This window comes from Triticum aestivum, chromosome 2D (genome assembly GCF_018294505.1).
Source record: "Triticum aestivum cultivar Chinese Spring chromosome 2D, IWGSC CS RefSeq v2.1, whole genome shotgun sequence".
Classification (NCBI taxonomy): domain Eukaryota; kingdom Viridiplantae; phylum Streptophyta; class Magnoliopsida; order Poales; family Poaceae; genus Triticum; species Triticum aestivum.
The window spans coordinates 293,051,059-293,066,881 of record NC_057799.1 but is presented as its reverse complement, the minus strand read 5'-3'; the positions used below and the strand labels follow the sequence as shown (position 1 = coordinate 293,066,881).

The window sequence follows — 15,823 nt, the reverse complement described above, 5'->3', positions numbered from 1 at the left end:
CTTGTATCCGGCTTGTATTAGAAGATAGACTAGTCCTAATCCTATTGGGATTCCACATGTAACCCGCCCCTCCAACTTATATAAGGAGGGGCAGGGCACCCCAAGAGGGGAGATAATCTCTAAGGCTAGATACAACTAGAGGAGAGCCAGCTTATACAGCAACTCCCTCATGAGTATAATGAGACCTTGCCACAAACAACATGTAGGGCTATTACCGGATGATGTTTCCCGAGGCACGAAGCTGTCTAAACCCTTGTCTTGTGTGTTAATCTGCCTCGTGTCTCTCATCCTGATCAACCCCTCTCAAGCTATCACATAGATGTGTTGGCCTCACGACTAAGTCCTCACACTAAGACATCTGCCATGACAAATCCACGACAATACTTCTCAGGTATCTCTGGCTTGAACATGCGAGCGGATGGCCAACGGACTTGCCACAGCTCACGAGTGAAGGCGGGGCACCCAACCTCGAAAGGCAGGCACCCATTGTCATCGAGCGCAGGCTCGTCAACGTCGGGTCCATCACACCGATTGGTCTGACGGTGGTCATCGCGGCGTTGCTTGATGACGAGGCGCGCGCCTCCCCTCCGCTTGTCCTCTGGGGCTCGCCGTTGGCCTGTACGTGCTCGAGGGTCGGAGGAGGCCATCGAGACGTCGTCGGGTTCTTGATTCTGCAGCGCCCCCGCTAGTTGCCGTGGTGGGGACTGCACAGTGGGGGTGGCCCCTTCCGTACGGCCAGCAGCGCGAGCCGTCGTCGTCGCTTGGGAAGGTCGCGACGGGCTAGCTCGCTGTGAGCCCCCAGCCTCGGCGAAGCCAATCAGACTCTGAATGGTGGCTCTCCATTCATCCATCTAATCAGCCACCGGTGGGAACCTCAATAGCAGCTGGGCCCGCGCCATGGCATCCGTAGCGGTGCTTGGCATTGGCGATGATGATGATGTAGATTGTACCGTCGCCCGACTCCTGAAGGTGCCGGTAGTGGCGGCATGACGCCCTCACTGTTGCGAGCCGGCCACTTGGAAGGCATGGTGGTGCGGTGTAGCCGCTTCAGGGCCAGTGTCACCATCGGGCACAGTGGCTGGGTCAACCCGCTCCATGAGAGGCGCGTGTGGTGCGGTCGCGCCCATGACCGGGGCAGCCGGAGGGCGGCGATTCGCCCTAGACCGGGTGCCACCACTGTGACTGTGCCCTTCAGTGAGGGGAAGAGGTATAGACGGTATAACCCCTTAATTCGTACCTCATGGAGCATGACCACTGGGGTGTTGCTGATGCTGCTCTCCTCCGATGCCTCCCGCTCCCGCTTCAGCCGCGGGGGAGGTGGTGAAAATGCCGCCTGCGCTGACCGCACCCCCCCCCCCTGCAACACCCACATCCTCGTGCGTCTCCGCATCCCCCGCGTCATTGGTGGCCGCGGGCGGCGGAGCCTTCGAGGTGGATGGGTGAGCAGCAACACCGGGCTTCTTCTTGGGCGCCATAGTCGATGGAGTCGTCGATGATGAAGATGCTGATGAAGATGACGCGCTGCTCATGCTTTTAGGTTCGCGCAAGTGATCCCCCAACTTGGCGCGCCAATGATGTCATGGGAAACCACGGCCACCTATGGGACCAAGAGTCCCTTTCTGGTTTGACGGGGGGATGGCATGTTGCACAAAGAGCAGAGGAGCATAGAACAGCACGACACAGATCACACGGGCAGTCTTTACCCAGGTTCGGGGCGTAAAACCCTACTCTTGCTTTGGTGGATTCATGGTGGAAAAATGGTGGTGAGCGCAACACGCTTGCCCGGCAGGGTTGCCTCGGGGCGAGAACAGCTACGCGCATATGAGTGTGTGAGGGGGTGGATTAGCCAACCCTTTCAACGGTTGTCTTGGGCCCCCTTTTATAGATAAAGGGGTCACCATAGTGGCATATCAGTCATTATGCACTAATTCGATAGCAAATAGTGCTATCATACCTAACTCTGCAGGCTAACAGAGCGCATTAAATGCGCCGCTCAATGTCACATCACAGCTTGCCCGGCAGGCCCTGCCGGGCTGTTTTGCCATCTTCGCGCGTGCTTGCTTGACATGTCGTAGGACGGGTGCCACTTTGAGGCATTTTCTATAGGATGTGGCTGCCATGTGGCAAATAGCTGCCACTTAGTCACTTTGGAGCTTGACACCGCACTGATCGACGATGTGCGTCGTGATGAGGTGGTGCTGCCTCCGTAGGCCCCGGTAGGCCTGCCGGGACGACCCAAAGGCTTGCTTCTGGGGGTAACTCCTTGCCAGGCTCGCCTGCCCGGCAAGGGAGGTTTCTTCCTTAGCAATATATTGCTTCTCTGGCTAGTCTTGGTCCTCTTGTGCTGCACATTGGTCCTTTGAAGAACTGATCCCTTGCGCTCCAATCTGACCTCGGTGTTGCGATCTTGCTCTCGTTCCTATGCAAAGTCTGGGCAATGGACCCAGCGTTCGTTGCACCGACAAAAGATACCACACCGATCGACGACGTGCGTCGTGATGAGGTGGTGCTGCCTCCGTAAGCCCTGGCAGGCCTGCCGGGATGATCCAAAGGCTTGCTTCCGGGGGTGACCCCATCCTTGCCTGGCTCGCCTGCCCGTCAAGGGAGGTTTCTTCCTTAGCAGTATCTTGCTTCTCTGGCTAGTCTTGGTCCTCTTGTGCTGCATGTTGGTCCTTTGTAGAACTGATCCCTTGCGCTCCAATCTGATCTCGGTGCTGCGATCTTGCCATCGTGCATGTGCACAGTCTGGGCAACAGACCTAGGGTTTGTTGCACCGACACAAACTTCTAGTGTAAGCCATGGTAATTAAATACTTGTTGACAGACTTGTATTCCTTGCATCACTTATAGCCCTCAAGTTTATAGATATTAACATCATCTTAGGTATGGACTGGATGAAAGCTCATTATGCCAAGATTGATTGTTACACCAGGTCTGTTCAGCTTACACACCCATCCGGAAAGATAGTCACTGTCTCCACTAGAGTTGCAAAACGTCAACTCTATTCTCTTAATGCTAGCCCTCTCCCAGACCTTGAAGATATTTTGGTAGTCCGTGACTTTCCGGATGTCTTTCCAGAGGAACTGCAGGCATTCCACCTGATAGAGATGTAGAGTTTGTTATAGATCTTATCCCAGGAACCACCCAAATTTCTAGGAGACCTTACAAGATGGCACCCTTAGAACTAGCTGAGCTCAAGAAACAACTGGATGTGTCCTTGCAAAAGGGTTTCATCCGTCCTAGTTCTTCTCCTTGGGCTTGTCCCGTCCTCTTCGTCAAGAAGAAGTATGGTACGAATCGGATGGTTGTAGACTATCGTCCCGTTAATTTGGTCATTATAAAGAACAAGTATCCGCTATCCAGGATGAACGACCTGTATGATCAACTCGCTCCAGCCTCAGTCTTTTCCAAGATGGATTTGAGGTTAGGCTACCACCAAATCAAGATCAGAAACGGGGACATTCCTAAGACGGCTTTTGTCACTCGTTATGGCCAGTATGAGTACACCGTCATGTCCTTCGGTCTAACCAATGCTCCAGCCACATTCTCCCGCTTGATGAACTCGATCTTCATGGAGTACTTAGATAAGTTCGTCGTGTTTTACCTTGATGATATTCTTATTTACTTGAAGAACGAGGAAGAGCATGCCAAACATCTTAGACTTGTGTTAGAAAAACTCAAAGAGCACTGCCTTTATGCCAAGTTCTCCAAGTGTGAATTTTGGTTGCTAGAAGTGACCTACCTAGTCCACGTGATCTGTGGTAAGGGCATTGCTATCAACCCTGAGAGAGTTTAGGCCGTTCTTGATTGGACTCCACCTGAATGGGTTAAGCAAGTTAGGAGTTTCCTTGGTCTAGCCAGTTATTGTCCCCGCTTCGTTGAAAACTTCTCTAAAGTGGCCAAACCTCTAACGAAACTTCTCAAGAAAGATAAATAGTTTGAGTGGTCCCCACAGTGTGAGCACAGTTTTTAGGAACTGAAAAGACGCCTGACTTCTGTGCCCATACTTGTGCCACCAGATTTCACTAAGGACTTTGTTATCTATTGTGATGCCTCACGACAGGGACTAGGTTGCATTCTTATGCAGGATCGTCATGTGATTGCTTATGCATCTCGACAGTTGCATCCACACGAGGAGAATTATCCTACACATGATCTAGAGCTTGCAGCCGTAGTCTATGCACTTAAGATATGGCGGCATTACCTTCTTGGTAAAGGTTGTGAGATTTACACCGATCACATGAGTCTTAAGTATATCTTCACCCAACCGGATCTGAATCTCAGGCAGAGACATTGGTAGAGCTAATAAAAGATTATGACTTAGGGATTACTTACACTCTAGGCAAAGCCAATGTCATGGCTGATGCACTAAGTCGTAAGTCCTATTGCAACAATCTCATGTTGCAACAGGGCCAACCACTTTCTCCATGAGGAATTCTGTAAGCTTAATCTTCACATTGCTCCTCAAGGATTCCTTTCTACATTGGTGGCGAAACCTACTCTTGAGGATCATATCATAGAAGCCCAGAAGCATGATACGAGGATTACCCGGATCAAGAGAAACATTAAGCAGGGAGTTGATGGTAGTTTCTCTATAGATCATCGAGGTGTTGTTTTCTTTGAGAACAGTCTGATGGTTCCTAAGAAGCAACATCTTCGAGAGTTGATCCTTAAGGAGGCTCATGAATCTCCTCTCACGATTCATCCCGGTAGTACTAAGATGTATCAGGACCTACGCCAGAGGTTCTAGTGGACTAGGATGAAGAGAGAAATCGCCGAGTTCATCGATAACTGTGACGTTTTTCATCACGTTAAGGCAGAACATCAAAGGACTCTTGGCACTATTCAGCCTTTAGCTTTTCCTGAGTGGAAATGGGAAAAATTGGTATGGATTTCATCACCGGCTTTCCCAGGACCAAGAGAGGGAATAATGCTATCTTCGTAATCATTGATCGTCTTTCCAAAGTGGCTCACTTCCTACCTGTTCGAGAGAGTATCACTGCTAGTCTGCTTGCTAACTTATATATTTCTCGAATAGTGTCGCTACACGGTTTTCCATTAGAGATCAATTCAGACCGTGGTAGTCTTTTCACTTCTCATCTTTGGGAGAGTTTCCAGACTACCATGGGAACCCATCTTTCCTTTAGTGCCGCTTTCCACCATCAGTCGAGTGGTCAGGTGGAAAGGGTCAACCAGATTCTCGAAGACATGCTTAGAGCTTGCGTTATCTCCTTCGGTATGGATTGGGAGAAGTGTCTTCCCTTCGTCGAGTTTGCTTATAACAATAGCTACCAATCTAGTATCAAGAAAGCTCCTTTTGAGATTCTTTATTGACGAAGATGTCGAACACCTTTGAACTGGTCCAAAACCGGTGAAAGACAATTCTTTGGACCAGACTTGATTCAGGAAGCAGAAGAGCAAGTTCGCATTATTCGTGAGAATTTGAAAACATCCCAGTCTCGTTAAAAGAGCTAGTATGACCACCGTCATAAGGAAGTGGCTTATTAAGTTTGCGACAAGGCCTACCTTCAGGTTACCCCTTTAATGGGTACCCATCGATTCGGTATCAAGGGCAAATTGGGTCATCGTTACATTGGTCCTTTTTGAATTCTCGCTAAACGAGGAGAGGTTGCCTACCAGTTGGAACTACCCCAACATCTTTCTTGAGTTCATGATGTCTTCCACGTCTCTCAACTCAGGCGTTGCTTCAAGGAACCCATCTGTGGAGTAGACCATGAAAGGCTTGATCTCCAAGATAACCTCACATATCGAGAGTACCCTTTTCGCATTCTTGATCAAGCAGAGCGTGTCACTCGATGTTAGAACATCAAGTTTCTCAAGGTTCAGTGGTCTCATCATTCTGAGAAAGAAGCTACTTGGGAGCGAGAAGATCGTCTTCGACTTGAGTACCCTGCTCTTTTTCCGCTGACTCCTGAATCTCCGGACAAGAATCTTTCGAGTGGGGGCGAGTTGTCACATCCCTAGTTCTGGTATGCTAGCTACAGGTGTTGCATCATGTTTAAATTTCAAATGAATTCGAAATGGGGATATGTGAAAGCCTCGGGAATCATTTTTGGGAATGATCAAGATAAAAAATGCTTCAAATAGGTCCAAGAAAATGTTCCTGTTTTTCTCTGAAAATATTGGCCAGAGGTAAAATTCAAACCAATATTTTTAAGAGCACATAAATATTTGTTTTAGGCATTTGACTTAATCCAATACTTATTTGCATTGGATTTGTATTTGTTATACATTTAATATATGTCCAACAATTCTGATATTTGGTGAGGGGCTTTGGAATAATCCACCTAGTCCCTACAAAAATTATTAGAAGTAAATAAATTGATTTAGTATTTTTACTAAATCAGGAACAAATTACAGAAAAGATAACAGAAAGAAATAATAAAAAGGGCTAACCTGGACTTACCTGCTTGGCGGCCCAGCAGGTGGCCCAGTTCACAGCTCATGCCAGTCGCCGTCCTCCTGGCGGAGGAGGACGAGGGGAACGCGCTCGTCGCACGAGCGCATGGGCGCCACGCCACCTGCCTGCCTGCCCCTCCCCCACGAAGCCCCGGTCTCTCTGGACGTTGCTGAGACGCACCCCAGACCCCTCTCGCTCTCCCTCGTCCCTATCCTCCCTCCTCTGCTCTTTCTCTCTCTCTCTTTCGCCCGGACTGAACGCGCCTGTCGCCGCCGCTCGCTGTTGCCACGCCCACCGCCACAACCTCGCCTCTCCAATGCATCCACGAGCATCGCCGCGTCTCCCTCGTCCTCTCCGTCAAGCCACGCGATGCCGGACGCCCTGCATCGCTGTCACCATTGACATCTTCAACCTTGGCCGCAAGAGATCGCCGGTGATCGCCCGTCGCCTCCGACGTCTCCCCAGAGCCTTTGAGCACCCCCACGACATTGCTATGAGCGCTGCAGCTTTCCCCTTCCTCATCGCGGTCTCTCTCGTGCCATAGTCGTGCCAACCACCGGAGCCGAAGCTCCCCGCCGCCGGCCATGTCGCCGACGGGGCTTGAGCTCGAACCAACTCCTCCCGAGCGCGTCATCGTCTTCCTCGTGCCACGAGGGTACCGCAAAGCCCCTCAGCTAGCCTCCCCACGGCCCATAGCAACCGCCGAGCCTTGGCCGTACTCCAGCCACCACCGCCGCGAGCTCTGTTCTGGCGAGCTCCGGTCACCCCGCGGCCACCCACCTCCTTCCCTGGGTGCGGCCGAGCCCGGGCTACGCCCCGGTGCTCCCAACCGCCGCTCCCGTGGCCTCCAGCGCAGACTCCGCCGCGACCAGTGGTCGCCATCGATGAGCCGCCGCCCGTACCATCGACCCGTGGGTCCTGCCTGTCAGGTGATTAGCTTAGGGCTAATCACCGTTCAATTAAACCCCTGACGCTAATAGTGGGCCCTGGCGCCCTAATCTTTTAGTTAGGCTAAATTACCCCCTGTTTAAACCATGTGTCACTGACGTGTGGACCCACACGTCAGGTTTGACCTGGTCTGCGTTGTTGACCTGCTGACGCAGTGCTGACGCAGTAATTCATTTTCTGGATTTAAAATTACTCAGGAAATTCCAGAAAATTAGCAAAACTTAAAAAAATCATAGAAAATCAACCATAGCTCAGATTGAAATAATTTATATATGAAAAATTATTAGAAAAATTCAATCTATCCATCTGTACCATTTTCATGCATGACAAAGCAACTTGTACCTACTGTATAAGTGAAAACATGATAATGGCATTTTAAATGCTTAATATGGAGTTTCCATATGAACCCTTGGATCATATGGACTTCATTTAAATTGTTGCTGGATGCACTAGTGCAACACATATCATTCTTGACATATCATGATCATGCATAATATGGTGGCATTTGTTTTTGTATTGATTGTCGGCACCATCCTTCTTGATTGGTCCTGCTGCGAAGACCGTTCCAGAGTACCTGTCTAAGGAGCAGTTCCCCCTACTAATATTACAGGAAAGCAAACCCCCTTTGAGTATTCCGGTACAACCCACTATCTTGCTCCTGCTCTCTTTTATTGCTTCAGGACAACAACGATTCAACTGCTACTTTATGCCGCGGTAGTTGAACCCATTCCTCTGCATGACCTGTCATTGCCATAGTAAATAGTTGAAACCCACTAGCATGTGTAGGAGTTAATTGAGCCATGTTGTTGTTCCTACCGTGCCATGCCTACTATTGCTTAGAGTTGTGCCAGGTCCAATTCATTGGGAATGGATTGGAGTGCTATGACATGTTCCCATGATGAGAGTTAAGTGTGTGAACACGATTTGGTAATGGTAGCAGTGAGAGGCCATGTAGGAGTACATGGTGGGTTGTCTCATTGGGACCATCCTTAAGAACTGAGTTATGTGTATGTTGTCCAAGACTAGCTACTACCACACATTGGGTTCCGGTAACTCGACCCCTCTTGTCCTATTAACTGCCTTGATCTCTGTCTAAGAGTTGCAACTAGTTTTTGGTGTTTGTAGGTAGTGCTATTTTTCTACCAAGTGGCACCCGGCAGGGTGGACTTGGGACAGACTAGGCACAGTGGCATGATGTACCAAGTGGCAATCAGATGGTGGGCTTGGGAACCCTGCTCACATCATTTGGGACCGTGATGAAAACTTCGGCCGGACTTCCCTTGCGGGTTCGACCTCAGATAGGCGATAAACCTGTAGTAGAGTCTTGTGTGGTTAGTCAGGTCGTGGCTGACACCCTCGCCATGCTTCCGCTTGAAGGTTGGGGTGATACATGACGTGTACATGGCGGTAAGTGGCGAGAGCGTGTGTGAAGAAGTACACCCCTGCAGGGTTAACATGAACTATTCGAATAGTCGCGTCCTCGGATATGGACTACTAGGATACTTATATGGTACATAGACAATTTGAAGTGGATACTCTAAAATGCTCAAGTCAAGTGTGAGTGCTATGGATGGCCTTCTCATAGGGAGACGGGATAGAATCCATAACAGTGTATTGATGTGGTGATTAGTGGACTCGTGTGCGCTTTCTCATCTCAAAGAAGTTACTCATAGTCGTAGAACATGATAGCCACTGAGTCAAAGCTGGCTTGCTGCACCCAAACCCCACAATACCCCTCTTGATACTAATGCATGTATGATAGAATCTGATGTAAGTCTTGATGAGTACCTTTGTACTCACGTTTGCTTAATTTATGTTTTTGCATAGGAGACCTCGCTCTCACTAGTAGTTTCGCATGGACTTCGACAAGTAGGTTGTTCCCTTAGCTTCGATCTTGTACCCTTGGGAGGGTCTTGTAGATAGTCAGGCTTCTCAGCCCTTTTCATTTGTAGTTGTCTGCACTAAGACATGTTATGCCTCCGTTACTTGTATGCTTTGAATGATGGGTCATGTGACCCCTGTTTGTAATATCATGTTATGTATGGCTCTTCAGAGCCTTCTAAATAAATACTTGAGTTTGTAGAGTTATGTTGTGATGCCATGTTGTATCTACACATATCGTGCATATTGTGTGTATGTTTGAAATGCATTGGTATGTGTGGGATCCGACACCTAGTTGTTTATTCTTGATAGCCTTCCTTATGGGGAAATGTCTCACTACTAGGGAAAACACTAGCAGTAGTGTAGATTTTTTACATACCAGTAGCGTGGGTTCCCGCACTACTGCTACGACGCTACAGCTAAATTTTAGCAATAGCGCGTTTTTCCCCGCCCTACAGCTATCTAAGTACTAGTAGCGCTCATTTTCCACCTGCCCTACAGCTATCTAAGTACTAGTAGCGCTCATTTTCCACCTACGCTACTACTATCCTAAGTACTAGCACCGCTCCATTTTCCACCTATGCTACTACTATTGTATGTAATAGTAGCGCTCCATTTCCACCCCACGTTACAGCTAACTAATTTGGAATTAAAAATAAAATAAAATTCAGATGCAATATTCATGGATGGAAATCAAGACACATCCAATGCAAAATAAACTAAGGTCACAGAACCAGTTTAGCACTTCCAGCGTTCATGGCTGCAACATTGAACATCTCAACTCCAAGGGATCACGAGATCCCATTTAACATCAGACGCAAACAACCAGACAACTTCTCTAGATGTATCTACCAAGGCTCGGAGTTCAAACGCCGTTGGACACGAACCCTCCCTCCCTCCGGGCAGTGGCATTGAGGCCCTCCACCTCGGTGACCTCTGGCGTCGCAATCACCTGGACGATCATCTGCGCGATGCAGTCTCCAAGCTTCACGGTGAAGTCCGCCTCCGAGTGGTTGAAGAGCACGGCACATAGCTCGTTGTGATAGTCCGCGTCAATCACCCCTGCGCCCACGTCGGGGAAGTAAACACTTATTAGTTCGCGTCCTCGTTCAAATCCAGTAGAGTATTTTCTTTCTTTTTAGCACATGCACATGAATCAATAGTAACAACCAGAGGCTTGTCCATACTTGTTGCACGAGGCGTGAGAAGGCCGGGTCCCCTCCTTGTTGAATCCAAGGAAGACACTGCCCCGAGACGTGAAGAAGGCCAGCTCCCCTCCTTCTACAAATAGCTCAGTTGCATGAACTTGTAAAGAAACTGAATACAATGAACTCATTGTAATGTATAATAAAAAGAAAAAACATGAATCCTAAAGAAAAAAATCATTCTATGAGTCAGGTTGATAGTTTTGAGACACAGGAAAGGATAATTAATGTTGGTAACAGTCTTCATTAGCAAGAACAATGGGCCGAGATATACTAATTAATATCGCCGACGAATCTCTGTGGCGGACAACTAAACACTGCTGCCTTTACTGATTATTTCCCTGAGATTGGCCAAGATGCATGGCACGTAGCACCCACAAGTTCACCATCTTCAGTATTTGGTCAAATTTTGACTGAATGTGCCGAGGAGGATGGGGGTAAGCACAAGCATACATATGGAGGTAAGCACAAGCATACATATGGTGTGAAAATACATACCAGCAACCTAGAACTGGCCACCGCTTTGACACAAGGATCCTTTGGATAAAATGTGTGAGTAGCAAACACACCATCATCAGTACAGCTGAGCGGATTTAGAAGCTAGTAAGATCATGTGCGCCAAAATTGAGATTCCGTATACCCAATCAAGTATATATGCCCTGCCCGCCAACATTTAACGAATAAATATTTTAAATAAGGAAGGATTAACCACAGATAAATATAAATATTTACTGATTGCCACTACTTCTCTAGCTGATATAGACATTTTGCATAATGCAGGCCTCCCTGGATGGAGCAAATCAATCGCTACTAGTGTGAAAGGGAAACGTCTGTCCTCGAAAGTTAAACCAATGCAAATCAAGTAAGTATCATGGTTTACTGTATGAGTTGGGCGGAAACACATCAACATTAAAAGTTTATGCTAGTTTGACCAAAACAACAAAGATATATGATACAGCCAAGAAGAAGGTTAGTACGTACCTCATTTCAAATGGAATAAATCTAACTCGAAACGGTAAATAACCATGAATTTCTCCAAACTGCACAAAACAAGAAAAATCAAATTACTAATATAGCCTACTAAATAATTAATACTGGTCAAGCAGTTAGCTGAACAGAAAATTGCATGACGTACAACACAAGATAAGACAATTAACAGTAAGTAATTGGTCTCTGTTTTGCTCTTTTTTCTTTTGGTTGCTAGGGACCCAGCTACTCACTGGACCCTCTCCTCCGTTTTTACCTTTTTAGTTAATTTTCATGGCTCCTAATGTAACCTAACTGAGCCTTTGCTCCTTTTTTATGTACCCACTAGTTTATGATAAATTGAAAACTACCGTAGGGATTTTCCCTACATTTTGCTGGTTGAAAAAGAAATTACGGTAAGTAATTGTAATGATCAGAAGCAAGAATTGCACCCTTAATTTAAAGAGGAAACCTCGAAAGCCTAGCATTGTCGGAAGATCTCAATACACGCTTAGCGTAGAGCTAGCTACTTCCTTTTCTTTTGCAGGGAGAGAGCTAGCAATTTCTTAACTACAAAGTTCAGCAATCAATTAATTCATATGCTTCAAAAGAAAATGAAGTTTGTACACCAACTTGTACACACTTTTCCATTCTGTACTACCCTAAAAATTTATGGACCAGAATGCACGTGAGCCGGGGAACTGGTGAAGTTACTAACCTGCTCCGCTCTCCTGCTACAACAAGATTCCAAATTGAAGGTACCATCACGACCCCAATCCCGTCAGCGCAAAAGCAGCTTCTGCAGGCAGACGCCAATGTGCAATCAAGAGGACATGCCTGATACACTCTCATCTTATTTGTGTGATTGATTGTTTCTGGATATTCTCTTATGCTAGCCATAGTAGGGGTTGCAGCCAAACATCGTCCATGTGCTAGCGATGTACACGTGAGGAACAGAACAGAGTCATGGTGGAGAACGGCAACACCGTTGTGGCTGTTGTGCTGCCCATATGAAACAACGTCTCCCTTGCTGACATCCCCGATTGCATGATATTGACTAAATACAATGGTAATTCATCACCAATCCCACTACATGTTTTCCATATTTCTGAGGGATCATTAATTATTCCATGGCAAAATTCTACTACCTGTATGCCGAGCTCGACATTGCCCTTCTGCTCCAGCTGCTCATCCCGCCACCGACGCCTGCCCGCCTCAGCCTCCCGTGCCGCCCCGCGCCCCTGCAGATCCTCCACCAGCGCGGCCTGCCGCAGCACCACCTCGTACACCGCCTCCTCCATCGCCGTCCGCGCCGCCACTAGGCTCGCCCTCGGGGTCACCGCGCCACCCCGCCGTGGCGGGGAGCAGCCCGGGCTGGTCGACGCGATGGGCCTGGTCGGCCGGGTGGTGGAGGAAGGCTGCGCGCGCGTGCGGCCTGCAGAACGTGTACACGGCAGAGGATCCCGCCATGGATCGGAGAGGGGAAGAGACGGGGACGACATCAATCAGAGAAGAACGGGGAGGGGATCCTGGCGGCAGAGGAGAGGAGAGGAGGTGGAAGTGAGGCCGATAGAGGAGAGGAGACGAGGTGGATCAGAGGATCTGGATCGGGGGTGGGTGGGGTGTGGGAGTAGACTGGGACGGTTGGTGGGCTGTGGGAATGGATCGGGGGTGTGGTCCGGCGTGGGATTAGGCTAGCGGTAGCGCAGGGTGTATGACAGGTGCTACAACCATCCATTCAGTAGTAGTGTGGGTCTAAAACCCGCGGTGCTAATATTTTTTGATAGGATGGTGTAGTGTGGCTAACTTATCAATAGCGTGCCCTCTGGAAACCCACGCTGCTGCTAAGTCGTACTAGTAGCGCGCTTTATACCAGTAGCAGCGTGGGCTTCAAAACAGACGCTACTGGTAATTACCAGTAGCGTGAGCATTTTCCTAGTACTGTCTCCTAGTGCTTCCACTGAACCATGATAGTTCGCTACTGCTCCGGAACACTTGGGTTGTCCGGCATGTATTAATGTAGAGCATCCTACGGTCATCCCCATGGACCTACCATTTTCTCACCAAGTTCCAAAAGGACCGATGACACGAGGACGAGCTAGAGCTCTCGAGACCGAGGTGACATCTCTCCTTAGTGATATTCCATATGACCCACTCGAGACATGGCTACTACGTAAGTCCGAAATGTTGTGCATGATTAGGTACCAAGAAGGCCCCCTTTGAGGATGCACGTGAAGACGGACAAGTCCCAAAGTACAAGGGTGAAGAGGAACGCGGAAAGAACCGAGAGCAACTTCCAGGTCCCGGACATCCGGCCATGGCCCCGGACATCCGGCCCCTGAAGATGCCCACACAGCAGCAGCCCAGCAGCCGCAATGCTACAGGGCCCGGATATCCGGCCTGGCCTCGGATATCCGGCCCAACGACCCCGGACATCCGGCGCCTAGCCCGAAAATCCGGCCTTCCTTCACCGAGCTGCACCAAATCGGCCACGCCAGCCCGGACATCCGGCCCCCTGCCCGGACATCCAGCTCCTCGTGAAGGCCCGGACGTCCGGCTCCTCCTGTCTGCGCACAGTGAAAGGGTTGAGGCCCATGTTCCCCTTCGCCCCTAGACTATTTATGCTCCTTCTCCTCCATCTTTCTAGGGTTAGCAAAGGATTAGCTAATTTTAGAGATAGAGCTTTGATCATCCATTCGGTTATACTCCATCGAGAGACCGCTGCCTCTACGTAGAAGATCCATCGATTGGATTCAAGACCCCTCACGGGAAGACCCCCAAGACCTCCTCACGGACAAGAATTACCGCCTCTTGTATTGTCCTTTGCTGCGTTTGGATCTTGTATATCTCTTTATGTTCATGGATCTAGCACATGTGTGATTGTTCTCGTTGATTTGAGTGTCTTTCTCTCCCGTTTTCCCCTCGTGTTCTTTGTGTTCTTTGTAGGATCCTTCCATTTCGTGAAAGATCGGCCCTAGGGTTGCCACCCTACATCATCTTGGTATCATGAGCCTAGGTTGATCACGAATTTGTAGCCCTACCCTTTGTTTCTAGCCTTGTTTTGTTGATTTTGTCCCAATTTCAAAAATTTCCCACCAAAAATAGCCCTAAATTTTTTCGTGATTTGTTGGTGTGATGAAGTTTTGTTGGATTTGATCCATGGATTTCGTGTGTAACTGGTAGATCTAGCTTTCCCCCATCATTTCCCAAATTTCCATCCACGAAATCTCTCAAATTTTGCCCCAAAATTTCCTTTTTCCCCACGAGTTCATGGAGTTCATCTCGGATTTTTAGGCCCGGACACCTGGCCCGACAGCCCGGACATCCGGCCTCCGCAGCCCAACTTCCTCCACCCTTTCCTTTCGCCTAACTTTCGCTTAATCTTGCCCGGGTTTCCACTTACACTTCCACATACCGCCACCACCTCCCGCAACCACCATCGCTTACCCGCTACCAACTCCGAAATTTTGACACGTTTTATTCTTTCCGAATTTGAGTTGCGGTTTCCGTTTTCTAACATGTTTTGGCTACTTAGGGACGTTTCAACTACAACATCACTGTCACTCATCTTCGCCACGGACTCGTCATCGACACCCTCAATCGTAAGCAAGGACGGTAACTTCGACAACACATTTGTGTACTCCCTTGCCATTGCATTGATAACCACCATAACCCATCTTTGCGTCACCTTCCTATCGAGACTAGCCATTGAGTATTGCCAGCAATGTTACTTGTGCACATTAGTGATCATAGTTTCCCATTGCATACATACCATATCATATTGGTACAAGCATCTTGATATCATCTTTTGTGTACAAGGTTGTCATCACATATTCAATTGCTATCTTGGTTCGTGAAGTTTTGCATAAGAGGCCAAGGAAAGAGCTCAAAAGAGAAAGAGCCAAACAAACTTTTAAGCAAAAGGAAAAATAAGCAAAGAGTTTTTAAGCAAGAACCATAGCATCATACTACATTAAGATTGTCATACTCGATCATCTCGGATCATATCATCGAAACACCATACATATATCATACTTGGGATAGAAGTCGTTGCATTTTGCTTAGTAGGTTTTACACAAGTCTCGTATCCGCCTATTGTGCAATCGAGCTAGCGTCTCTCTAGCGTTGTGCAACAAGAGCATTTTCGTGGATTCCACATTTTGGCTCATTCCTTGGTTACACGACCCCATTTTATCTATCCGTGTGTGTGTTTCCGTGTGCCATATCTTGCTATTGGTCTACTTGTTGCATTTGAAAATTTGCGAATCTTTTTCAACATTATTGATTCTTACTAACAAATTGCATAAATTTTGTCCAGCTTCCTCACCAAGCTCCACCAAAGGCTTTATTTGTGTATATGTGAGAAATTGACGAGATACGGTACCAATTGTGTTATTTCCTTA

General features: G+C 48.2%; 1 protein-coding gene across 7 annotated transcripts; it reads right to left on the bottom strand.

The window, feature by feature from the left end:
• Nucleotides 1–9,957: 9,957 nt before the first annotated feature.
• LOC123052805 (deoxyuridine 5'-triphosphate nucleotidohydrolase) lies at nucleotides 9,958–13,076 on the bottom strand. 7 transcript variants are annotated; one of them, XM_044476143.1, is made up of 5 exons: nucleotides 12,569–13,076; nucleotides 11,436–11,494; nucleotides 10,953–11,037; nucleotides 10,437–10,527; nucleotides 9,958–10,311 (listed from the first exon to the last, which is right to left on the bottom strand). In XM_044476143.1, exons 1-5 carry the CDS (start codon nucleotides 12,920–12,922, stop codon nucleotides 10,115–10,117), a joined length of 786 nt encoding a protein of 261 aa, XP_044332078.1. In that variant the 5' UTR covers nucleotides 12,923–13,076; the 3' UTR covers nucleotides 9,958–10,114. The 7 variants fall into 7 exon arrangements, 3 of the variants coding, with proteins under 3 accessions (XP_044332078.1, XP_044332077.1, XP_044332079.1); XM_044476142.1 differs by having other exon boundaries at nucleotides 10,437–10,530; nucleotides 12,569–13,074; XR_006425082.1 differs by having other exon boundaries at nucleotides 10,241–10,311; nucleotides 10,437–10,530; nucleotides 10,953–11,113; nucleotides 12,139–13,073.
• Nucleotides 13,077–15,823: the final 2,747 nt, after the last annotated feature.